Source organism: Leopardus geoffroyi, chromosome D3 (assembly GCF_018350155.1).
Source record: "Leopardus geoffroyi isolate Oge1 chromosome D3, O.geoffroyi_Oge1_pat1.0, whole genome shotgun sequence".
Lineage (NCBI taxonomy): Eukaryota > Metazoa > Chordata > Mammalia > Carnivora > Felidae > Leopardus > Leopardus geoffroyi.
This window is the reverse complement of record NC_059339.1, coordinates 32,631,551-32,658,884: the sequence shown is the minus strand read 5'-3', so window position 1 is coordinate 32,658,884 and position 27,334 is coordinate 32,631,551. Positions and strand designations below refer to the sequence as shown.

General features: G+C 44.2%; 1 protein-coding gene across 3 annotated transcripts in view; it reads left to right on the top strand.

Annotated features, from left to right (window-relative positions):
* The window catches only part of GNAL (G protein subunit alpha L), a 156,106-nt gene that overhangs the window by 87,280 nt on the left and 41,492 nt on the right, over positions 1-27,334 (top strand). For all 3 annotated transcript variants that reach the window (XM_045459230.1, XM_045459233.1, XM_045459232.1), the window contains one exon: positions 22,689-22,786. In XM_045459230.1, coding sequence (XP_045315186.1) covers positions 22,689-22,786 — 98 coding nt within the window. The remainder of the gene's footprint in view (positions 1-22,688; positions 22,787-27,334) is intronic.

The window sequence follows — 27,334 nt, the reverse complement described above, 5'->3', positions numbered from 1 at the left end:
AGTATTGAAATATGTCGCTTTCCAGCAAATATTCACGTGGGTTTGAGGAATAGTTTAGATTAAACTACCTTTCTTTAAATTATTTATTTTGAAAGAGAGAGAGCAAGCATGGGGGAGGAGCAGGAGAGAGGGAGAGAGAGAATCCCAAGCAGGCTCTGTGCTGTCAGTGCAGAGCCCAACTCAGGGCTCCATCCCACGAACTATAAGATCATGACCCGAGCCAAAATCAAGAGTCGGACGCTTAACCGACTGAGCCACCCAGGTGCCCCTGCATTGAACTACCATCAAACAATGTATGTAGCCTCACACCATACACAAAAGATAACTCAAAATGAATCAGTGCCCTAAACATAGAGCTAAAACTATAAGAGACTTAGAAGATTAAATCTTCGTGACCTTGCAGTTGGCAGTGATTTCTTAGCTGTGACACCAAAGGCCGAAGCAACAAAAGAAAACACAATTAAATAAATTGGACGTCATCAAAACTTAAAACGTTTGTGCATCCAAGGACATTATCAACAAAGTAAAAAAAGAACCCACAGAATGGGGAGAAATAGTTGCAAATCGATATATCTGATAAAGGTCTAGTATTCAGAACATCTTAACAAATGAATAACAAAAAAGAGGAGCAAAAAACTTGAATAGATATTTTTCCAAAGAAAATACACAAATGACCAATAAGCATATGACAAGATGCTCAACGCCACTGGCTGTTAGAGAAATGCACATAAGAACCACAATGAGATACCACTTCACACCTACTAGATGTGCTGTCATTAGAAATTAAAATTACCAGGGCGCCTGGGTGGCTCAGTTGGTTGAGCGTCCGTCTTCGGCTCAGGTCATAGTCTCACAGTTCGTGGGTTCAAGACCCACGTTGGGCTCTGTGCTGACAGCTCAGAGCCTGGAGCCTGCTTCGGATTCTGTGTCTCCTCTCTCTGTTCCTCCCCTGCTCACCCTCTGTCTCTCTCTCTCTCTCAAAAATAAAATAAACATTAGAAAAATTTTTTAATAAAATAAATAAAAATTACCGATAATAACAAGTATTGGTGAGGATGCGGAGAAATGGGAGCACTCATATACTGCTGACGGGAAAGGAAGACACTGCAGCCACTCTGGAAAACAGTTTGGCAGTTCTCAGAAGGTTAAAAGAACTACCATGTGACCCAGCAGTTCCAAAATAATTGAGAGCGGGGAATTGAGCAGATATCCATAAACTAATGTTGATAGCAGCATTATTCACGATAGCTGGAAGGCGGAAGAAACTAATGTCCATCAGCAGATGAACAGATAAACCCAACGTGGTCTGTACGTATGATGGAATATTACTCGGCCACAAAGGAGTGACACGCTGACTCATGCTGCAACGTGGATGAGCTCTGAAAATATTACGTTGAGTGAAAGAAGCCAGGCATGAAGGCCACATGTCGTAGGGTTCCAGTTCTGTGAAATCTCCAGGACAGGCAAATCCATAGAGACGGAAAGCAGACCAGTGGTTGCCTGGTACTGGGGAGCGGGGAGGAAGAATGGAGATTGATTGCTTAATGGGCACAGGTTTTCTTTTGAACTGATGAAAGTTCTAGAACCTACTTAAACAGAGATGGTGGGTACACAGCCTTGTGAACATACTAATACCACTGAATTGCATGCTTTAAAATGGTTGATTTTATGTTACGCAAATTTCAATTCAGTTTTCTTAAAAAATCTTAAGAGGTACATAAAGAGGCACCTAACAGTGTCTGTGCCCATCATCAGGAAAAATTTGCTTTCTTGAATTTCTGTTGAGTAAAAAATAAGTTAAAACAACTTAAAATACTGCCGTTTTTTCCAAGGACTGTCATGCTAAACTACAGATTTATGGATAGTGACGAAAGGGCAGATACGGTGAAAGACTTGATACTTAAAATAATATAAATTCCATCGCGGGAAAAGTTTAACTGAGATCCTTTATAGGCAGCTATTTCCTTGAAACTTGATCATGGTGTAGCTTAGGGCTCTGTCTGCACATCTGGGTCATCTGGCTGTGTCGGGAGCTGGTAACAGCAGAACCCTGCCTCTGCCGGCCAGGCTTCTTCGGTGTGCTTCTTCGGCACACTTCGGTTGCTTGGCTGAGAAAAGCAGCCCTCTGTTGAAGGTCTGGGTTTCACCTGGGTTCTTTGGATCTCCTCAGACTCCAGTAAGGAGGAGAACAGCCTTCTCGAAGGAGAAGGGGTACCCCCCCAGGGTAGGGGTAAAACAGTTTCCATTTCATCAGCTCCAGATGACTGAGGACCAGGAACGGAGGGGCCAGCAATGAGGTTGATCAAAACTGCAGTCTGCTTTTAAAGACACCAGAACATTTCCCTGCAAGGACACTGTTACTGCATTAGAGGAAAACAATCATTCCATTCTGTCCCATTAGGTCTGTGCAGACCTGCTGTGTATTCAGAAATGAACATAATTAAGCAGAAAGCCAGCGAGAGGTAACCCCAGCACCCACAATGTGCTGACTAACGTGGTGAGAGTGCATATGTTGTAGGATTTCTTAGTTTTAATACAGGAAAGTACCGTGAAAGAAAATAACATCCTTCCACAGCCCCAGTCCCCAGAGATAAACACTACGGACCCTCGGTGACATCTTTCCAGTATCTTATGGACAAGCATGCCCATTTTTTATTAAATTGGGATCTTAGTTTGCTACTGATTTAAAAACTGCTTTTTAAACTTATTAGAAACATTTCTCATTTAATGAATATACCTTTACAACCTGATTTTTAATGGCTGCCCTCTATATAGTATTCATCATACGAGCGTCCCATTACTCATTTGGCAGACTCCCTATTGTAGACATTTAATTTTTTGCTATTACATAGTATATGAAATTTATTATATATGTAAAATACTGCATGTAACTTTTTACAACTCTTGATTCAACTTAGGATAAATTCCTTTTTTAATTTATTTTTATTTTTTTAATATAATTTATTGTCACATTGGTTTCCATACAACACCCAGTGCTCATCCCAACAGGTGCCCTCCTCAATGCCCATCACCCACTTTCCCCTCTCCCCCACCCCCCATCAACCCTCGGTTTGTTCTCTGTAGTTAAGAGTCTCTTATGGTTTGCCTCCCTCCCTCTCTGTTTGTAGCTTTTTTTCTCCTTCCCCTCCCCCATGGTCTTCTGTTAAGTTTCTCAAGAGCCACATATGAGTGAAAACATATGGTACCTGTCTTTCTCTGACTGACTTCTTTCACTTAGCATAATATCCTCCAGTTCCATCCATGTTGCTGCAAATGGCAGGATTTCATTCTTTCTCATTGCCAAGCAGTATTCCATTGTATATGTAAACCACGTCTTCTTTATCCATTCATCTGTTGATGGACATTTAGGCTCTTTCCATTATTTGGCTATTGTTGAAAGTGCTGCTGTAAACATTGGTGTACATGTTCCCCTATGCATCACCTACCAGTGCTATTGTTGGGTCATAGGGCAGTTCTATTTTTAATTTTTTGAGGAACCTTCACACTGTTTTGGATAAATTCCTAACAGAACTGCTTAAAGGTACAACATCCCTAAGGCTTTTGATTTATATTGTCATATTTACTACTTTGGGGGACTAACCTAATTGTAACAGAAAAAAAAATGTTTTGTTTACGGTATACAAAGTTCCGTCCCTTGAATTACTTGATTATTTAGTATTCTTTTTTGAGAGCCCTTTGGGGACAGTGTTATCAGAGAAGTAAGCTTTTGGTTGAATTTAGGGGTTTGTTGTTGTTGTTTTGAGGGGGAGGAGGGGCATAGAGAGGGGTGCAGAGGATCCAAAGAGGGCTCTGCACTGACCACAGAGAGCCCAACGTGGGCTCAAACTCATGAACCATGAGGGCATAACCTGAGCCAAAGTCGGATGCTTAACCAGGTGCCAGGTGCCCCGCTTCCAGTTGAGTTTAGAAATGAATCTGTCAGAATCTGCTATGTATTTTTTGCAAGCAGGCCCACCCACACAGAGAAACACAAAACAGAAAGGTCCCAGTGGTTTCGGACCAACCATGAAGTGACATCATGAAGTGGAATCGGAGCGAGGAGTTAGTGAACGAATCGCACAGTGCTGGTGTAAACATTGTAACCTAAATGAGTAAGTTAGATTTTCTAGCACATACTTCCCCATAACAGATAGACAATGAGCAGGTACAGTGTTTGGCAACAGACATGTAAAGCACGCTGGTGATACTCCTGCCCTCAGGTTAGTGTTATGTGCCTTGAGACCTACTGCGGGACCTTTGGGGTTGATGACCGGGGGCTTCGTGCACATCTCATTCCACAGGAAGTTCAGCTTCGTGGCGACAAAACACAGAATTGGATGGATTGGATCCAGAATTGGATGGACCTTCCCCTATGTAGCTAATTCTCTTTATTCCTTGTGCCTTTAAAGTAGTTAGTATTTAAGGGGCACCTGGGTGGCTCAGTCGGTTAAGCATCCAACTCTTGATTTCAGCTCAGGTCATGATCTCACAGTTTATGGGTTCGAAACCCATGCCGGGCTCTACACTAACAGCATGAAGCCTGCTTGGGATTTTCTCTCTCCCTCTTTCTCTCTGCCCCTCCCCTACTTGCTCTCTCTCTCTCTCTCTCTCTCTCTCAAAAGTAAATAAATATACTTTAAACTAGTTAGCGTTTAAGTCTTCCTGTTTTCTGTGATCTTTACAATAAAAGGCAAGTACCGATCCAGTTCGTCAAAGATGTATAAATTGTGTTTGTATTTACAACATGCATACATAAAATGGTTTGCTGATATTTATCACATTCAGAATTCTATCCTTTGAATATAACTTTGATATATTTGTTGTTCAATGCCTTCGTAGATTTTAAAGACATTCTCTCTTAATTAGCAGTGTTTATATCAAAAGATAGAACATTCAGAATCAAATGTGGATGTCAAATCATTAGCTAAAAGCACTTAAGTAGCTTAACATATTTTAAATGAATATACCTTTTCCAACAACGTCTTCAGAAAACACACCTCAAACTAATGAGCCCTATGCTCCCAAGCCTATTTCCCCAGGCACAGAGGCCATCAGTCCCTCTGAGACTGTGCTTTTGGGAGAGGTACCTCTCTGGCCCAGGAGCAGTCTGAGCGTTTTGCTGTGAGGACCATTGTCTCCTTAGGAGGTGTTAGAGCAGTCATTTTTCAATGTCTTGTGGCATCTTTTGGTTGCCCTGCCTTAAACACAAATGTTCTATTATTTCTACAGTGAGGATGTCTCTGTGGTTTTATACAGTAACACAGTGATATAACAGGGTCACTATCCAGCCCACGCAGCCTTCTGCTTGTTATCAACTGACCTACCCTTAGTTAGTACTACTTTTGCTTGTGGCTTTTTTTTTTTTTAATTTTTTAATGTTTATTTATTTTTGAAGGAGAGAGAGACAAGAGTGTGAGTGGGGGAGGGGCAGAGAAAGAGGGAGATACAGAATCCGAAGCAGGCTCCAGGCTCTGAGCCATCGGCACAGAGCCTGATGCGGGGCTCGAACTCACAAACCGAGAGATCATGACCTGAGCCGAAGTCGGACACCCAACCAACTGAGCCACCCAGGCGCGCCCCGCTTGTGGCTTTTTTTAATCACTGGTTTTAAAACGTTAGTAGCCATCTCTGAAAATGACACAATTTACAAAACATCCCACTGTCTCCTTGCTGCCAGGTGTGTGCAAACCCCTGTGTCTCTGTGCCCCTGAGTCTTTCTCTTTGATTCTCATCCTCTCTCCTGTCTTCCCCTCCATCTGAAGCTATCTTTCTGTCCCTGTTCTGTGTCTGTTTTCCTCTGTCCCCTTCCTTTCCTTTTCTCCCATCTCTCTCTACTCTTCACAGACCATGAAACCAAAGTGCTATTATTATTATCATGGTTGCTTGTTTTATTTTGTAAGTTGAATCTAATATCCCATGTTCTGATTTTTTCCCCTGTGGACCAACAGCCTTAAAATTGATGACTATATATATATATATATATATATGCTTATTTCTATATATTTATTTCAAATGTAAACATACACAAAATGGACAGATGATAGATAGATGGATGGGTGGGTGGATGGATGGATGGATGGATGGTGGATGGATGGGTGGATAAAATGAAAAACAGCAAGTGTCCTACCAACCCCGGCAGTGAGGCCCAGAATTTAAGAATCACATGAGGGTTGTGTGACCAGTTGTACGGAAGAGTAAATTGAGGGTATAACTTTACGCTTCGGTTGTTATCCATGAACATTGCTGGTCATAATTAGGAATTTGACGAGTATGGAATAAACGGTTCTTGCTGGAGATTCTGGGGAGATGCGTAAGTGGCAGGGGGCCATTTACTACCATGTAGAAACAGCATTTGGTGAGAAGAGAGTTATAAATCCTGGCGGAAGCCAACAGAAGGAAAGGGGCAACCGCGTCAGGAGAATGTCCCTCAAGACACAGGCCCGGGTAGAACTTGACCATGCCAGATGACACGGCCATGGGTTACAACCCTCAGGGCAAACAACCACCCTGAGGATCAAGGGGTCAGAGCTCGGCCCGGAAAGGGCTGGGCAGCCTCGAACTTGGAGGGCGCATCGTGGTGAAGCTCCCGTGTGGAAGGCTGAGCTCTGTCTGTCCTAGAAAGGAAGCACCTTCACCTGTCGTGCTCAACACGCTGTCAGTTACATGAGTTCTTTATAACTTCCTGAAGACAATAATGTTCTTGGGATCGAGAAAAGGTACTTTTTAAATTATTCATAGGAGAGAACCGGAAGAAACGTGCCTTTAAACGTCAAATGATGAAACCCACCTGTAGACACAAACCAGGTTTCCATCAATTCAAATTTACTGACAAATAACGTGTATGAATGTTCAGCTTTCTTTTTTCTCTAAGCTTTTTTTAAGTTTGTTTATTTTGAGAGAGAGAGAAAGCGGGGCAGGGAGCAGAGAGAGAGAAAGAAAATCCCAAGCCAACTCCGCACTGGCAGCACGGAGCCTGACGCGGGGCTCAGCCTCACCAACCATGAGATCATGACCTGAGCTGAAACCAGGAGTCGGACACTTCAACTGACTGAGCCACCCTGGCGCCCCAAATTTTCAGCTGTCAATTAGCATAAACTTTTGCTATGGAGGTGAACATTGACAGAGCGAGAGGAGGGGACTTCCCATAACAGTTTATTCGTCCACTTGCTTGTGAAACAACCACGTCTCGAGCCCTAGTGTCAGGACTATCTCAAGTGCTTGACATACATCAGGGAAGAAAACATGAAGATCCCTGCCCTCGTGGGGCTTATCGTCTAGCAGGGAATGCAAGGAATAAGTAGGACATGATAACTGCATTTGTTAAAGAGTATTAGGAGGTGCTAAGGACTTCAGAGACAAGAATGGTTGGGCAGGCTTAGGCGAGGGCTAAGGTCCTGCCCCAGGATGGGAGACCCCAGGGGTGCAGGGAAGAGCAGGAGGCCAGCGTGGCTGGACAGTGAGCAGGAGGAGGCTGATGGCATGATACTAGAGAGATGTATGGAGGGAGGGGTGCTGAAGAAACAGGGTCTTACAGTTACTCTGGGGACTCTCAGTGAGTAGCGCCCCGTAGGAGTGACCTGAGCTGACCTTCACTATAAAAGCGTCATCCTGACTGCAGTTTCAAAAGACGCTGTAGGTGGAAGCAGGGAGACCGGTGGGGGGAGTCTTGCCATAACCTAAGTGGCAGGTATTAGTGGTTAGAACCGTGCACATGGTGAGATATTTAACCCCAGCTACAGTTTGAAAGCAGAGTCACGGTGACGGATCCCAGTGTGGTCGGTGAGGGGAAGAGGAGCATCAAAATGACATCACGCTTGGTTCCAATCAACTGGAAAGACAAAGTTGCCATCCACCCAGACGTGAAGGCTGTAGAGGGGGCAGGTTTGGCCAGGGGGTGGGGGGTGGGAGTCGGGAGTTCAACACCGACCGTGTGGAGTTTAAGACGTCCACTAGACACCCAAGGAAAGACATTAGAACTGTTCTTCTCCAACTTTAAGTACCAGGTTCTTCCAAGGACAGTGCTCTGTGGTCAGGGAATAAGGAGACACTGTCCGATAAGTGAGCCCAGGCTGTCCTTAGAACAGGCACAGCAATAATCAGTGCAATGCTTAACCATCATATATAGTGTTTATTTTTTCAAAGCTTTTCCAAATATAACTCGGTTACCTGTTTGCCTGAAAGTTGAGGGACATTTGTCTTGTGGTAGGAAGAAAAGTGGATTTAGGATAAAGATTATATGAAAAATGGGGCGCCTGGGTGGCTCAGTCGGTTAGGTGTCTGGCTTCAGCTCAGGTCATGATCTCACAATTCATGAGTTCGAGCCCTGCATTGGGCTCTGTGCTGACAGCTCAGAGCTGTTTCAGATTCTGTGTCTCCCTCTCTCTCTGCTCCTTCCCTGCTCGTGCTCTGTCTCTATCTCTGTCTCTGTCTCTCTCTCTCTCTCCCTCTCTCTGTCTCTCTCTCAAAAATAAATAAACATTAAAAAAATTTTTTTAAGATTATATGAAAAATATTTCTTCTTCCTGTAGTCTGTCAGCTGCCTTAATTTATTCCCTCTTACTGTTCCATTTGCCATGAAAATGTCATTTTCTTGATATTTGGAGTCAAGGTAGGAAAAAAACTAATAAAGATCCTCCTTGTTGTGGACTTCCCCCTAAAACCCTGTTGCTGGCTGCTCATTAGATGGTTTGGCTCTAAGAGATTCACGAGAGCGAGAACAAGAGCTGTTCTGTTTGTTGTGTTCCTTATGTCTTGCATAGCCCCTGGAGGTTGCTTTCAATTCTTACTGGAATAACTGCACTGATTCTGAAGGAAGCCATGTGTCTACCGTCTTGTTGGAAGTGGTTTTTCACTTTGACCTCGGTAATCGGCTAAATTCCATCTTGGCTAGCAGCCCTGCTCCCACAACTACATCTTGGTTTTCATTTTACAGGACATTTTTTCATCTTCTCCTGGCTCTCCTCTTCCTCCAGATCTCCAATCTGAGGTCCCATCCTTGCCATCCTTTCTTGCTTTATCGCTCCTTCTCTCCTCTGGCAAGCTCACTCCAGGCTTGCTGTATACAGTGGTGTATTCCCTGTCGCCCCTGAGTTCACATCCCTAGAGCAGAGCTCCGGGGTTCTCTTGATCCAAACCTCCAAAGACTTCCCATCCATTCATAGATTCCAAAAATGGCCATCAAATGTGTATGTGCCAGGCATGATTCTAGGTGCTGTGGATACAGCAGCAGATAGAGGAGCTTACTTTCACGGAGCTGACAGTCTGGTGGGGCAAACGAGAATATTGGGCCTGGCCCAGGAACAGCCAGGCCTGTGTGTCCGGAGAAGACACAAGAAGACACGAGAAGGCAAGAGGTCCAGGAATGGGGGAGGGGAGTCAGATAACGTGGGGACTTCGGCTTTAACTCTGGGATGGGAAGCATTGGATTGGATTGGTTTGGCTTTCTTAATAAACTCTTTTATGTGGTAAATACACAAAACGTAATATTTGCCATTTTAACCATTTTTAAGTGTATGATTTCTGTTGCATTAAGTATGTTCATGTTATTCTGCAGCCATCACCACCATCCGTACCAGAACCTTTTCATCCTCCCAAATTGAAACTCTGTTCCCATTAAGCACAAACTCCTCGTTCCCCGTACCCCACCCCCTCGCAACCGTCATTCCACTTTCTTCTCTGTGAATTCCACTACTGTAGGTATGCCATATAGGTGGAATCGTACGGTGTGTGTCCTTTCGTGTTTGGCCTACTTCACTGAGGCTAATATCCTCAAGGTTCACCCATGTTGTAGCATATTGCAGAATTTCCTTCCTTCTTAAGACTGAATGATTTCATTGTATGTGTATACCACATTTTGTCCATCTGTGCACCCATCTGTGGAGACTGGGCTGTTAGCATGGGATCGTTTTGAACCCAGTTGTAATGTGATCAGACTTACGTTCTCAAAAACTCCATGGCTCCGGAGTTGAAGAGACTGGTAAGAAAGGGTGGAAACAAGTCAGGTGGGGTTCAGTGGCAATACCTTCCTGTCCCGGGTGACGCCTGCCTTCAGGAATGCAGCGGCACAGGCCCAAGATGTGATCAGAATCTGGTGTATTCTGAAGGTACAGCTGACAGGGTTTCCTTGAGGATCACATGTCGGGTGTGAGAGAAAGGGGTCAAGGATGACTCCGGGGGTTGGGCCTGCGCAACTAAATTGTGGCATTGCCAGCGACTGGGGAAGACTTAAAGTGGGGCAAGTTTTAGGGGGATAATTAGGCATCCTGTTCTGGACTTCCTGAGTTGCGGTCGCCTGTTAGAAGTCAAGTGTTGATGTCAAACAGGCAATGGATGCACAAGTGCAGAGTTCAGAGGAGAGTTCACCTGGAGACGTCAGTGTGAAAGTCACAAGCATGTTCGTGGTACTTAAGTCTCAGGATGGAGGAACTCACCGAGGAAGTGAGTTTAGCCAGAGAAGACGACCCAGGAGGATCTGTGAGTCCATCCAGTGGTAGGAGGCTGGGAAGAGAGAAGGACCAAGCAAAGAACACCAAGCAAGACTGCCCATGGGGTCGGAGGAAAGTCAGGAGAGAGGGAGCTGTCTTGGAAGCCAGGAGTACAGCGACTGTGGTCAGCTGTGTTGGATGCTGCTTATGATAGGCCAGGTAAGAGGGGACTGAGAATTGACCACTGAACCCAGCAGCTGGGAGGTCACGAGCTTAATCCTCACCTGCACAAGAAATCCCCCTTTCTTGCCTGCCAGGCCCTTTTCATTCCTTTTTTTTTTAAACTTTGTCTTTTGTTCTTGCCCCTCACAACGCTTACCCATTCCGGGCCCTCGATAACATTGGCCGAATCACACCTATGGATGAATAACACCTATTGTTTGAGTCCACAGTGGAGGGTGTGGAAGGAATAATCACTCCCTCCACCCCACACAACTCTCCTTCCAAACACTCACTTGGTCACTGTAAGCTCCAAAGGAATAGAACTGACTCTGCCCTTCCCTGGTGCCTCCTGTTTCCACGGGGCACGGCCCCAAGTGAGCTCAGGAGATGACTGCCAGCCGCTGCAGCAAAACACAGATGTGGGACCCAGGCGGGAGGAGCCGGGGCCTCAGGTCATCTTCGAGTCTTTTTATTTTGCAATTGTCAGGAGCTCAAGAAGGCCAGGTCTGAGTCTGCGTTCAAAGTTAAATCTGTTTGACGTTCATTATTTATTTTTTGAGAGCGAGAGACAGACAGAGTGTGAGTGGGGGAGGGGGCAGAGACAGAGGGAGACACAGAATCCGAAGCAGGCTCCAGGCTCCGAGCTGTCAGCACAGAGCCCGACGCGGGGCTTGAACTCACGAACTCACGAACCGAGAGATCATGACCTGAGCCTGAGTCGGACACCTAACCAGCTGAACCACCCAGGCACCCCTGTCTGTGTTCACATTAAACCTGAAGTACATTCAGAAGCTAGATGAGGTTGATTGTCTTGTAACATCTACCACATTGTCAGCCTCCTTTAGGACACATAACTGTTTGGTCATCAAATGCTGAGATGAATTAAACACGTGCAATTAGAAATTCCAATTAGTAATGCTTGTAAATGGTTCCAGATGTTTCCCTGGGGAAAGAAAGGAGGCCCACTGCTAGGTGTGTGCCCAAGAGAATTAAAAACATGCATCCACACAAACACTCGCACACAGATGTTCGTGGCGGCATTGTTCACGGTAGCCAAAAAGTGCAAACAACTCAAATGTCCACCAGATGATGAATGGATGAACAAGATGTGATCCATCACACAATGGGATATTGTTTGGCAATAAAAGGGAATGGAGCACTGATCCGTACTGTAATATGAATGAACCTGGAAACATGCTGGGGGAAAGAAGCCGGACACAAAAAACCATGTGTTCTACGAGTCCACGTATATGAAATGTCCAGAATAGGCAGCTCCGAGGAGAGAGAAAGTAGGTCAGTGATTGCCACAGGCTGGGGGGGAGGAACGTGGGGGGTGACTGCTGACAGTACAGGACTTCGGGGGGTGGGGAGAGGTCACGTTCCAAAAGCAATTGTCGAGATGGCTGCACAACTCTACGAGTATACTGAAAACCATTGAATTGTACACTTTAAATGGGTGAATTGTATGGTGTGTGAATTATATCCCATAAGATATATGGATATATATATATATATATATATATATATATGCACCATAACTGGTGCATAAGAAATAAAAAGAAAGAGGAAAAACACAACACTTAAAATCATAGAGTCCCCGAAATGGAAGAAATCCGAAAGACGATCTTGCACAAACACGCACGGTGTTTGGGGTTTGGGGACAGTTTTCCTTCCCTTTTACGTCGGTTGTCTGTTGTCAGATTGGCAGCTGCTGCAGAATCGCCAAGGAGCTCCGTGGTTGCCTTTGAAATACCTTCTTTTATATCTACATAGAAATTTGAATCACCAGTGCCTCCAATGCAGTGCGAGGTCCCGAAGTTTCTGGTGGCTGTTTGTCACCTCCCAGAGAGCGCTCTGACTGGTCCACCCAGCAGAGCTGCGGGGCCCCACGTTTCCCATGACAAAACCCCGCGTGATTGTGTTCTTGCCCACTCAGGACACCGTCAGCTAACTTTAGGGTCCGGGTACACACGTAGCTGCCCCCATGGCAGCTCCTGGCTGCACCCTGTTTCTGTTGCGGGGGAGAGCTGTTGGTCCTTGAGGTCACTGGCAGGCACCCTACCCCTGCGCAAAGGACTCGGAAGCTCAGTTTGCAGCACAAGGCCATGAAGGCACATTTCCCAAGTTGTAGCACACATTCTTATGTAAATATCCTGCACCCTTTTCTTTCCTTCCTTCTAGTAATCTTACACAGTATTCAGCTAGCTTCATTCCCTCCCCAGCTGTAAAATGGGTAAATCTGGACAAGCCACATTGGCTGGGTGGGGGGGGGGGGGGGGCTTTCTGGAAGGGTCTGCAAGTCTAGGGTAAATCCAGGATCAGAAGCACTGGGTGGGAAGTTAAGCACTGCTCTTGGTTCTTTGCACAGCCGCACCATCACCTGCCTTGTGCTGGTGACCCAGCTCATCCCTCTCCTTACGTTCTGAAATCCCGAGCCCTCTCTTTCCCACACCAGCGCCTGGTGTAATGCCTTGTACCAGCAAGTGTGTGGTAGATGTTTCTAGAACTCCATTCTGGAGCCTACCCATGACTTCTGTTTCCTCGCCATGTGTTTCCCTCTCGGCCTGTTGGAATCTGACGGCTCTTGCCCCATTCTTACAGAAACACTGCGCTGTGTTCTGTGCTGTCCTGTGTCAAAGGACTCTCCCGGACCCTCACCATTCACCGGCACCTCACGCTGTTGGTCATCACTCTCTTGGCTGTCTTGAGTCAGAATTGGCCCCCCCACGTCATCCCATCCCACGTCTCGTTTTGTCTTTCCAGCCACCTTACTTCGTCTCCTTCCTGCCCTCACCCCGCACACGTGCACCTCCTGTTCCCCAGATACTGACCTGTCCCAGCCAACCTCTGCCTAGAAGAACTGTTGTATCCTGTGGAGCAGAAAAGGAAACTGATTCTCAGTCACTGGGATTTGATCCCAGGCACTCCAGTACAAAAATCCATGCTCAAACCATGAGTATTTTCTGATTCCTTATTAGATACTGTTAGTATGTTTTACACTAAAACTTTTTCAAAGAAATGTGTATCTAATTCTATAATTGTTGCCAGCAGAAATATAGCAAACGCACTTTTAAAGACATTTACTTTAAATCTCACTTTCTTCCCAAAGAGGAGGGGTCCTCCTTTCATGTTGCCTCTCAGCACAAAAAACAAAGAATTCAGAGTGACTAAGAAGACCAAGAATAATACCTTAAAGGGTTATGTAATTATGTTCCAACGAGAACTTGTGTCAGAAAACTTGATAGAGAATTGTCTGGAAGCAGTGACTAAAGTCGTGATTCTTTGAGTCTTTTATCCCTAATGAAAATACCTAATTATTTTATTTCTGTTCCCACACAAATAAGTTTCTCTGATGAGTCTCTTAGACATTCTCCAAGTGCACAATTTTCTCAGAGAATTAGGATTTTACAGAGAGACTCTTAGGTATAAGAGTGGGAGTGTTGTGAAGGGGAAATCAAAAGCTCAAAAATTAAGTTTGTGGAGAAAGAAATACTTGAGGAATATTATGTTCTCATCACTATGAGGTCGATTTATTTAATTCTCTGCTATGGTTCGTGGATCTGATTAACTAAAACTTTATACTTACCGCAGTTGTTTTGTGAGATTATAATTTGGAAATAAAAGTAAAATCCCTAGACAAATCTTAGTGTATCTTTTTTAAAAACTTTTTTAATGTTTATTTTAGAAAGAGACAGAGTGTGAGCAGGGGGCGGGGAGCAGAGAGAGAAGGAGACACAGAATCTGAAAGAGGCTCCAGGCTTTGAGCTGTCAGCACAGAGCCCAACGTGGGGCTTGAACTCACAAACCGCGAGATCATGACCTGAGCCGAAGTCAGACGCTTAACCAACTGAGCCACCCAGGCGCCCCTTAGCGTATCTTTAAAAAAAAAAAAAAAAAAGTGTTTAAGAGCAGCAAAAGCCATGAAACATGGCCACAGTCCCCTAGGCTCAGCGCTCTGTACTTGGAACCACAGAGAATTCTGATTCTGCTCCAGGGTATGATTCTGCCTAATGGGTCACACTTTAGAAAGAGAGAGGAGAGACCAGAGCCATACGGCTGTTTCTATACACAGCTGCACTTTAAAGCGCCTAGAACTTACAGGTGAGATTAACAAGGTTGCAGGCTATAAGATCATATACAGAAACCAATTGTATTTCTACATACTAGCAATGAAAAAGAAATCCAAAAATGAAATTTTAAAAACCTGCACATTTAAAATAACATCCAAGTGGGGCACCTGGGTGGCTCAATCAGTTGAGTGTCCAACTTTGTCTCAGGTCATGATCTCGCAGTTTGTGAGTTCAAGCCCCGTGTCAGGCTCTGTGCTGAGCTCAGACCCTGGAGCCTGCTTCAGATTCTGTGTCTCCCTCTCTCTGCCCCTCCCATGCTCATGCTCTGTCTCTCTCTATCTCTCAAAAATGAATAAATGTTAACAAAAATTTTTTAAATAACATCGAAGAAATCTATAGAGGAAAATATTTAACAAATGATATGAAAGCTCTATACCCAGTAAATTACAAAAGAATTTAAATAAGACATAAATAAACACATCATATTCATGCATTAGAACACTTCTCCCTTAAGTGAACTATATATTCAGTGCAATCTCAATCAAAATACCAGCAGGATTTTTATAGAAATTGACAAGCTAATTCTAAAATGTATGTGGAAATTCAAAAGACCTAGAACAGCCAAAATGATGTTGAAAAAGAAAAGCGAAGCTGGAGGAGTTCACACTACTAATTTTAAGACTTACTACATGTTGCAGCAATCGAGACAGTGTATTGTTGGCGAAAGAAGGGACATACAGTTCAGTGTGATACAGAATTGAGAGTCCAGGAATAGACCCACATGTATATAGTCTATCTCAACAAAGGTACCAAAGTAAGTCAGTGGGGAAGGTTCTTTGCAATAAATATGCTGGGGAAGCTGGATACCCATATGGAAAAAAAAATGAAACTTGACCCTTTCCTCACACCATACTCAAAAATTAACTCAAATGAATCATAGACCTAAACGTAAGAACTATGACTCTAAAACTTACAGAAGAAAACTTGGGGGAAATGTATATATATATATATGTGTATGTATATATATATACATATGTATATATATATACATACACATATATATATATATACATATACACATATATATATACATATATATATATACATACATATATATATATATATTACTTTGGGTTAGGAAAAGATTTCTTAGAACACACAAAAAAAGCATAAATGCTAAAAGGATAAAATTGATTCACTGGGCATCAGAAAATTTAAAACTTTGCTCATCAAAAGACACTTTAGAAAATGAAAATGCAAGTTCCACTTTAGGAGGAAATATTTGCAAAACCTAGAGCTGACAAAAGACTTAAATCCAGACAATTTTTTAAATCCCTTATTCTTGTAAAAGAAATAAAACTCCATACTAAGAAGGCATACAACCCAGTTTTTTTTTTTAAGTGGGCAAAATATTTGAACAGACACTCAAAAAGAAGATACGCAAGTTGCTAGCTATCACATGAAAAGATGCTCAAACTCATTGGTCGTCAGGGAAATGCAAACTGAAGCCACAATTAGATGCCATTGCACACTCACCAGAGTAATTCAAATTAAAAAGACTGACAGAAGCAAGCATGGGAGACCATGTGGCGAAACTAGAACCCCTAAACACTGACCTCTTGACAATGTAAAATGGAAATAGCCACTTTGGAAAACAATGCAGCAGGTTGGGGGGGGGGATGCTGTTGGGGGTTTTTTCGGTTTTGTTTGTTTTTGAAAGACAGCACACATGCAAGTGGGGGAAGAGCAGAGGGAGAGAGAGAATCTTAAGCAGGCTCTGTGGCCCAGTGCGGAGCCCCACGCAGATCTCACGACTGTGAGATCATGACCTGAGCCGAAATCAAGAGGCAGACACTTAACCGACTGAGCCACCCGGTGTCCCAGTGCATCAGTTTCTTAAAGTTAAACACCTACCGGGGCACCTGGGTGGCTCAGTCGGTTGGACATCTGACTTTGGTGCAGTTCGTGAGTTTGAGCCCTGTGTTGGGCTCTGTGCTGACAGCTCAGAGCCTGGAGCCTGCTTCAGATTCTGTGCCTCCCTCTCTCTCTGCCCCTCCCCCACTCACAGTCTGTCTGTCTCCCTCTCTCTCTCAAAAATAAATAAACATTAACAAAAAATCTTTAAGTTAAACACCTACCATATAATCTAGCAATTCCACTCTGGCTATCAACCCAGTCTGGTACACAGATATTCCTAATGGCACTATTCGTAACAGTCAAGAGCTGGAAATAACCCAAATGACCATCAACTGGTGAATGAATAAACAAAACAAGGTATATCCATACAATGGCGTAGAACTCAGCAATTTTTAAGAAGGAACAGACTGCTAAAATATACATAACAAAATGGGTGAATCTCGAAAATAATCATGCTGAGTCAAAGAAACCAGACACAAAAAGACAAGGTGATTGCATCTATGTGAAATTTCTAGAAAAGGTAAAGCTGTGGAGACAGAAGTAGATGAACGGTGTCTGAGACCCGGGGTTAGGGCGGAGCTTGGCACCAGAGAGGGGTGAGGAGATGATGGAGGCGTTCTAAAACTTGATTGCGTTGGTGGTTGCACGACTTTGTAAGTAAATGGGTGAATTTTGTAGTATGTATAGTATACCTCAAAAGCTGTTAAAAATGATTCTAAGAATAGTTAAAGTAGGCTGTCCTAAAGGAGAAAAAAATAGACGAGTGTGGGGTACGTTGTACATTTGCGTTTGCCCTCACTGGGAGCAGCCATTCCAGCAAAGGAGAAGGAAGCCAGCTGGCCTCAGAGCAGGCTTTGGAACCCAGGGTCGACCACTTCCTAGCCAAGAGAGCTTGAGCAAGTATCAAGTATCCGTAATCAACTCATTCTGTCCTCAGTAAATGGGAATGGAATCACCTACATGGCAGGGGTGTCTCTGATGAGAGCTTGTACATAAGGCCCTTAGAATACTGCCTAGAACACACAAGGCACTCAGTAAATACTAGGTATGACCTCTTTTTTTTTAATCTTTATTTATTCTTGAGAGAGAGGAGGGGGCAAAGAGAGAGGGAGGGAGCATCCCAAGGAGGCTCCGTGCTGACAGCAGAGAGCCCACCTCAGGGCTCGAACTCATGAACCATGAGATCATGACTTGAGCAGAAGTCAGAGGCTTAACCGACGGAGCCACCCAGGTGCCCCAGCATGACCTCTTTTCATACGTGGTAACCTGCTGAGATTGCTGCCCAGGGTGGTCATAGGACATGGATGAGGGGACTGCTAGTGATTTAATGTTTGGCTTTTCTTTTAACATAGTTTCTAAAAGCTGTTTCTCAATAGAATTTTAGACATACTGTATTGAATTAGATGCGAGGACGGACAGAGATTACGAATAACAGAACGATAGTGTCGGCAGGCATGATATCCACCAGATGTATCTGAAAAAACAAATGACAAAAACCTATTCAGTCTTTCTGTTAGCCAAGGGATAAAATTGAGTGTGTGTATTTTAAATGAATCAGACCTCAACTTGAGCTTTAGAAAATCCCATGTAAATAAAGGGCTTCTGACCTTCCCCCTGCCTATTCCTAAGGTCCGTTCGATGGTGGTGGTGGACATTATCCACTGTGTCCCCATAGAAAGATCCAGAAAACATTTGTTTGTGCTTCAGCTTGTTCCAGAAAGGATTTAGTGCTGCTTACAAAGTTGTAATACAAGGTAATGAAATATATGAAAATGCAGGAGAAGGAAGTTAGGATCAGGAGAGTAAGTTACGCGGAACCGAAAGTGGAGTTAGAATCCAAAGCGTGAGGCTTGGAGACCTTGTATATAAGGCTCGTAGAATACTGCCTAGAACATACAAGGCACTCAGTAAATACTAGGTATGACCGCTTTTTTCTAATCTTTGTTTATTCTTGAGAGAGAGGAGGGGGCAGAGAGAGGGGGAGAGAGCATCCCACGGAGGCTCCGTGCTGACAGCAGAGAACCCAACTCAGGGCTCGAACTCAAGAACCATGAGATCATGACTTGACACGCATGAAGACTGACCCCAGAACAGGACCTCAGCGCTTTCGTGCGGTCAACTCAGTGACATAAATGAAAACAGCCCAAGAGCCAGAGGGTCCCTGTGATTAAAAATTAATGATAAAATATAAAAAGCGGCTTTGAGAGATGCAGAAAAAGTATTCCCGATACTAGTATTGGAGAGAGATTTTCCGTAGTCATCTTAGAAGGGATATTAGGTAATGAGCATGAAGAACATCTTTACACTCAACCCAGGGAGGGGTTCCATCCACACCACATGTGAAAGCTCTCCTTCAAGACCTGTGTGTGTATGATTTTTACTTTCTTTTTTTTTCTTTTTTTTTATTTTTTTTAGTGTTTTTATTTATTTTTGAGACAGAGAGAGGCAGAGCATGAGCAGGGGAGGGGCAGAGAGAGAGGGAGACACAGAATCTGAAGCAAGCTCCAGGCTCTCCGCTGTCAGCACAGAGCCCGACGCGGGGCTTGAACTCACGGACTGTGAGATCATGACCTGAGCCGAAGCCGGACGCTTAACCGACTGAGCCACCCAGGCGCCCCTTTATTTTTTTTTTAATGTTTATTTATTTTTGAAAGAGAGAGACAGAGTACAAGCAGGGGTGGGGCGGAGAGAGAGCGGGACACAGAATCTGAAGCAGGCTCCAGGCTCTGAGCTGTCAGCACAGAGCCTGACGCGGGGCTTGAACTCACAAACCGCGAGATCATGACCTGAGCCGCCGAAGTCGGATGCTCAACCGACTAAGCCACCCAGGCGCCCCTGGTTTTTAGTTTCTATAACACAACTCAAACCCCTTTGGATTTATTTTATTTTATTTTATTTAAATGTGAGGAGCATAGACACACAATGTGACATTAGTTTCAGCTGTACAACTCAGTGACTTGATAAGTTTATAGGTTATGCTATGTCAAATCCCTTTAAATAAGAATAACATAAATGTGTATTTCAGTTGCTAAATATATGAAGATCACAAGGCAATTTTTGTTCAGTAATACAGAAGAAAATTAAGAAATGTCCGTCATTTTCTTTTTTTAAGTTTATTTATTTATTTTTGAAGAGAGAAAGAGAGAAAATCCCAAGCAGGCTCCATGCTGTCAGCGTAGACCCCCCCACCCCCACCCCCGTGGGGGCTTGATCTCATGACAGTGAGATCATGACCTGAGCCAAAACCAAGAGTCGAACACTCAGCCAACTGAGCCACCCAGGTACCCCAAGAATTTTCTTTTTATACTCTCAACTTCTACATATTCTCAGTTGTCAAAAGCAAATTACATTTCTCTGTGAATCATCCTTCTTTTTTCAGACACATACACACACACGCACAACACTGAAATTATTTTTATTTAATACTATTCATCTTAGTTGCTAATGGAGGCATACCAAAATTATTCCTCATATTTATTTCCCAGTTGGTTTAGCAAACACGTGAAAATTCTAGCCTGGCTCTGGACAACTGTTTAAATATAGCTGAAGAAGCTGAATTGGCTGACTGAATAATGATGTTACAGAATCATTTCTTTATTTGTTGTGATATTTTTCATGGAGATAGTGGTACTGTGGCTATGACTTTTAAGAGCCTTTATCTGTTAGAAACAATGTTGAAATAAAATGATACGATGTAAGAGATGTGCTGCAAAATAGGAAATGTGGGGGGAAAGCCATGAGTTATTAAAAGAGAGAGAGAGAGAGAATTGGCCATGTGTTGATAAACGTGGAGGCTGAGGAATGAGAGGCCTGGGGAATTCTTCTCTCTCCTTTTGTAAGTTTGAAATTTTCCCTAATAAAAGGCAGAAGCAACAGCAGTAGCGGCTCTGGAATTTTCCATGAGGTTTTTAGAACCCCTTAAAAGTAAACATGGAGTGGGGTGCCTGGGTGGCTCAGTTAAGTGTCTGACTTCAGCTCCGGTCATGGTCTTGTGGTTGGTGAGTTCAAGCCCCGAGTCGGGCTCTGTGCTGACAGCTCGGAGCCTGGAGCCTGCTGTGTCTCCCTCTCTGTCCGCCCCTCCCCCTGCTCTCACTCTGTCTCAAAAATGGACAAACATTAAAAAAAAATAAAAGTAAACATGGAGAATCCAGGCTCTCTGTCGATCTCTAGCTCTGTTCTAGTCCGACATCTTTGGTCACCAATTAGGAAGCTGAAACAGAGAGACTGTTGTTTTTGTGTTCATCTGGTGTTGTCCAGATCATCCGCTTTAAAACCACAGTGCCCGCAATTCCTGTTCTGCTACTGCTATGAACACGGACCTCAGAAATCCTGTATCTTGGTTCTTGATGCAAGCACTGCTTTGTAATTCTGTCTCAGAGGCTTCAGCTCAGACTGCTGACAGAAAAAAAATGATTCTGACACTTGATAAAGACAGTCAGGAACTTTATTCAAGAGACTGTTGCACTTGGGGTTTGCAGGAGGGGGAGAGAGATGGGGCTTAACTCCGAATATCACCATGACACGGGAGTTATCACTGTCTTCCGAGACCAGACCATCTTGACAATATCAAGTAGAGTAGTTTTCATTTGGGGTGTGTGTGTGTGTGTGTGTGTGTGTGTCTTCATATGGCTCTTAGAAGGAAAAAAAAATTTAAGGAAGCTGATAAAAACTCCGTCAATGGAGTGACAAGAGCAGTGGGGGGAGACACCAGAAGGAACCACAAATCGAGGAAGATAAAAATTGAGAGGTTCAGCATCTCTCCTTCATATGGAGTTCCCCTTCGTTGTCAGCTGTGGATAGTTTGGATTTGTTAATGACAACAGGCAGCCAGACAGATGACACGTGTAAAGATGTGGCAAACCTTTAAAGATTGTTCCTGATTCTAGGCAGTCAGAACCTCATGAAGCTTAAGCCCAGGGCCCCTCAGTCCTACTGCCCCTTCTAGGGTTTTGTACTGAATTGCGTACTCATGATTTTATTCTTCTTTTTTCAAAGAGGCCCCCACAGTACTTGGATCCTCCCTTGTATGGAATTGTGAATCTCCGACAAAAGAACCAGCCCTTTATTTTTTTTTTCTCCAAAAAATCAATGCTGATTCTTGGAGAACATGGCAGCCACAGTGAACATAAGGCATCAGAAGCCCCAGACCCTTTCGTGCAGATCAGAGATGGAATTGGGTGCTGCCTAGGGCTGCCGGGAAGGGCTGATGACTGATGTGGGAAGGGATATAAATATGCTAATGAACGGGTTTGTGAAATTTTACATAACTTCTTTTATATTTAGCAGCTGATGTGTTGTCATTTGGTTCCATAGCACTGCTAATTTAATTTGGGTAATTTTGGAAATAAGAATTCATAAAGCCACCTCTTACTTCGAGAGAAGGAAAGTTCTTGGCCTCCTTTTCAGGGAGGGTGCTCCTTGCCGTAATGGATGAAATTGAGCTTTGCGCTCACATGGGCTTGAGGGAACCAAAATCACAGTTCAACATTTAACTCACAGTTTTAAAAAATGCCAAAAAGCGGTGAATTAGCATCCCCAAAGAGTGAAATTTTAAAGGTTTCCTTCTGGTGTACCTAATGCTTCTGGGCCGAATTTGACCCATCTGTTCAGTCATGCCCATTCCTAATCATGGCTCAGCAGCTAACACAAACTTATCATTGTAATAGGCATGATTTTTCCTTGCTGAAGTGACATTACCACTAGACAGGTGACTGAGTACTAAAAACCTTAAAATTATTCTTAAAATGGCTGTCGTATGTATAGTTGGTGCATGCCAGAAAATTACTCTTGACTTGTAATTTTCATTTGGGGGAACTTCCTGGAACAACAAGAATGTGTGACCTGTTGATGTGAGCGATGATCACAGAGGTGCATGTTTTCGTCACGCTGATCGCAAGCCCTGTGTGGTGTATATGGCACGTAACATCGACTCCCTCAAAGAAAACGGTTCATGCGCTACCTGCAAAAAATTTTTTTGGCAGTTTCTTTTTACGTTTACCCTTTGAAAAGATGATAACACATGTGCTTTCTTCTTTGTAACTTTCTCCGATTTTAGGAATTCTTTGATCACGTGAAGAAGCTTTGGGACGATGAAGGCGTGAAGGCGTGCTTTGAGAGGTCCAACGAATACCAGCTGATAGACTGCGCACAATAGTAAGTCAGCTTCTGATCAAGGCCTGGCCTGTCTGAGGCTCCCCTTGCACCCACAGTTCGCTGCCCTCCCAGGGTCGATGATGTCTCTTCAGTGCAAGGTACAAAGCATTAACACCTTACTACAGAAACCAGCTTTTAAAGTGGCACACATTGGGTGGATGGAAAACTAAAAATCCAATAGGAATCAGAAGCAGGTGGATTCATGTTACCCTGATCAGTGTTTTCAGTTCTGTTCATTTTTTTTGCTTTCTATAAAATTACAGGTATTTCCATAAATTAGACTGCACTTAGATATTCACTGTTATGTATTCATTTTGGAGCAGGGCCCCCAAATGAAATTTTAAGAGAATATCAGGGCACCTAGGTGGCACAGTCCATTGAGCATGTGACTTTGGCTCAGGTCATGATGTCATGGTTCGTGAGTTCGAGGCCCACATCAGGCTCTCTGCTGTCAGTGCAGAGCCCGCTTCGGATCCTCTGCCCCCCTCTCTCTCTGCCCCTCCCCTGCTCACATTCTCTTTCTCAAAAATAAATAAAACATTTTTTTAAAAATGTTAATAAATAAATAAAATAATATCGACATCTGCAGTTGTGCCCAAGCTCTCGCTTAAAGTACTAAGTGATTATCTTATACAGTTAGAAGTAGACTAGAACCTTGAAAGTAGGTGGTAATTAATATAGTAAGTAAAGACTTGATGAAAAAAATGTAAGAAGAGAAACAAGAAATAAGGAAAAGGGAGGCGCCTGGGTGGCTCAGTCGGGTAAGCATCCGACTTCAGCTCAGGTCATGATCTCACAGTTTGCAAGTTCAAGCCCCGCATCGGACTCTGTGCTGATAGCTTGGAGCCTGGAGCCTGCTTTGGATTCTGTGTCTCCCTCTCTCTGCTCCTCCCCCACTCATGCTTGCGCGCACGCTCTCTCTCTCTCTCTCTCTCTCTCCCTCAGAAATAAAGAAACTTAAAAAAAAAAAAAAAAAAAAAAAGGAAAGAAAATACTGGTGCCTAGCCTGGCTCACTGTTTTTTCCTGAAATGCTCATTTTCCTATTTCATTTTGCTATTTTAGCCTCATTCTATATCTGTGAGTCAATAACGGGCCTGAGAAGAATGTTAATCAAGAAGCTCTAGATATGTTTGCTATTTTGATAAAAACTGTATTTAAAGTTGTTTTATATAACTCTTGGGGCGGCAAGAAATGAGTGCTTTTACATTTTAAGTCTGTAAAGTCTCAAACTTCATACGTGTGGAAGAGATTTCATGAGCATACAATCTGGGAATTCACAACATTTGTTACCCACTGATGGAGCTACGCCGTGAATACTGATTTCAAGGAGAGGGTAGTTGTGTGGCCGCCCGTAGGAGTTCAGGCAGCATCATCTTGTGACGGACACTGAGAGAAGCCAATAAAAAGGGCCCAAGGAGAGGTGCTGGGTGTGTCCCAGGCAGGGACGGGAAGCCAGTCTGAAGGCAGATGGGTAATGGAAGAGTAGCCGTAAACAGATGAGAGAGGTCAGTGGAGCCAAGTGCCAAGGTCATTGCAAGGAACTTGGATTTTCCTCCAAATGCAGTGAGTGAAAGTCGACTCAGTAAGTGACGTTGTCAGGGTCACTCTGACTGCTGTGTGGAGAATTAAAAGGAAACAAGGACCCAAGTGGGATGCCTCGGGTCGTGGAGGCGAGCCCTGGGGCACAAACGGGCAGATCTAGATGGTGGGTCAAAATGCAGGAGGCGGAGGAAAGTGGGGATCAAGGATGACAACAGGATAGGTCGTGGTGCCATTTGTTGAGATGGAGGAACCTGGGACGTATTATGGGAGGACAGGGGACAGTATCGAGCGCCGGTTTGAAGAAATTAAGTTAGCGATCCCAAAGGCAATACCCGAGGGGAAAGACGAAGCAGGAGCCTGGAGCTCACAATTGAGACTGGCAGGGTAAATAGAGGAGAGGGTCCTGGACATGGAAATTCAATCCTCAGAGGTTGGTTTCAGGAAGAGGAGGAGCCTAAAACCACATCTGAGAAGTAGATGGAGAGGGAGTCCTTTAGAGGACGGAAGAGGACCTTGGGGTTGAGATGGAGGAGGATTGATGGCGTTACAATTTACTTAACTTCCTTCTTACGATGACCAAGAACTGGCTCATCCCCCCCCACCCCAGTCCACAAGCAGGTGGTCCTCAAGCATTTGGTAAGCAGCAGGTACATCTAGGGAGCGGTCTCGGCACGGCACACACCTGTTGCATACACCCTGAGGTGAGCATTAATGACCCTCCACTGTATATACTAAAGAAACCCTTCACTGATTGAAATTTTTCATGAACTAGAAAAGTATTTAAAATTCCTCGTCTTCAAGTCCTGCCTTAAATCAACATTCCCTTTTCCAATTGGCGTGCCCCTTAGTTTACATTGGTGAATACATCACTGTGGTTTTTCTCACGTCGTGTGGTACGTTTAGACTGGTTTAGATTTGGGTGTGGAGTGGGGCAAGCTTCCCAGGGGAGCTCGGACTCACCCTGGGAGGGTCTCAGGAGGCACTCCACTTCCCAAAGGGCCTCCACCTTTCCTTCCAGCTCTTACTCGCTCTTTCTCGAACATATCATCTCAGAGTCATGTAAAGGCCACGGCAGTGTTAGACAGATGGAAAGACTATCTGAAGTCAATGCTAGCAATGGGAATTTCAAGCACAGCTCAAAATAATTTTAAAATTCACATACGTTGGCATTTGAAGTTGATGTGAACATGTGCTTTATCATCGTTTTCCCGTATTTCTTGAGCAGGGACATCATGAGCAAACACCACAGTGCTACTCAGTGTCAAGTTAGGAATTTCTCTTTCTTAAAAAAAAAAAGAGAAACTGGGGCGCCCGGGTGGCTCAGTTGGTGAAGCGTCCAACTTCAGCTCAGGTCATGATCTTGCGGTCCGTGAGCTCGAGCCCTGCATGGGGCTCTGTGCTGACAGCTCAGAGCTTGGAGCCTGCTTCAGATTCTGTGTCTCCCTCTCCCTCTCTCTCTCTCTCTCTCTGCCCATCCCCCCTCTCGCGCTCTGTCTCTCTCTCGAAAGTAAACATTAAAAAAAAATTTTTTTTAAAGAGAAACAGACAACTTAGTCTCCTACCACTCCAGGAATAAAAATCGTGACTTAATTTAAGGTAGAATATGCAAATATAAATTTTTTACAAGGAAGAGGTAGAGCCTTGACAAGAGGCAGGATTCAGATCTCAGCTCTGCCACCGACCGTCGTGTGAGACTCTGGGCAAACTCATGGGAACAGACATGGGTCCCATTCTCGTTCAGTTCCCATAGGATTAAATAGGTATATACCAAAGTCCTCTAAATGGTGCTTGGCACATGGGTGAGCCCCACATAAGCTCCTGATGTTATGTCACCAGCATGGAAGCTGAAGTCCAGAGAGGTAAACTAAGGCACTTAAGATCACAGTTTCCCAGAAACAGGTGGCACACAGCCACGACCTTCAGTCCCGTCCTTTCAGATTACCGAGAGCCATGGCACAAAGTGCTCGTGCGTAAGGTCAAGACTCCAGGCTCGTCAGGAATGAGGCACCAGAGCTTCATTATGCTTTCTTGACTCGGGGCCTGGCAGAATCACAGGAAGCGATTCCCCCTCTAGACCTCACTAATCCTAACTTCTCCGACATTGCTTCCTTTATCTATTTTAATGCATGTGGGAATCCAGACGGATCAATACCCTTTGTCTCTTAATAGCTGTTGCTTTTCGTCTAAACTCAGGTTTTGAGGTGGGGGTGAGGGATTTAAAATACAAGGAATATTTCAATAACATTGGTTAGACCCAACATACGGCTACCAAATTTCATGCTGCCAAATTGGATTTTAAGGAACAGAAGCTGGGGCGCCTGGGTGGCTCAGTCGGTTGAGCGTCCAACTTTGGCCCAGGTCATGATCTCACAGTCATGATCTCACAGTCTGTGAGTTCGAGCCCCACATCGGGCTCTGTGCTGATGGCTCAGAACCTGGAGCCTGCTTCCGATTCTGTGTCTCTCTCTCTCTCTCTCTGCCCCTTCCCTGCTCATGCCCTGTCTCTCTCTGTCTCAAAAATAAATAAAAACATTAAGAAAAAAAATTTTTTTTTTAAAAAAAAGGAACAGAAGCTGCCTTTATCAGCCATGCCCATCCCTCCAATAAAAAAAAAAAAAAGACATTTCAGCATCAAAACAATGAAGGGACATGATCTCAGAGGAAACCCCTGGGACCATGATCCTCAGGTCATCTTGTCCAACCCACCCGACTTTTAATTCCTCAAGGAATGTGTCTTATTCGTCCTTAAATGCCCAGCCCTTAGGTGAATATTGTTTCATGAAGTCGCTGCTCAGTAGGGGCTATTTGAAATAAATGAGTTAGCAAAACAGGAGCCTGGTGTTCACTATGGTACTGATAGGAAAAGCTGGCCTGTCCCTTTAAACATACGCACCCTACCCCGGACTCAGGCTCCGTGGCCTCCTTCTTCCCCCTTGCAGATCCCCAGTGTTCTGACGCGTTTTCTTTTTCCCTCTCGTTAAAATTGCTCAGAGAAAATACAGAAC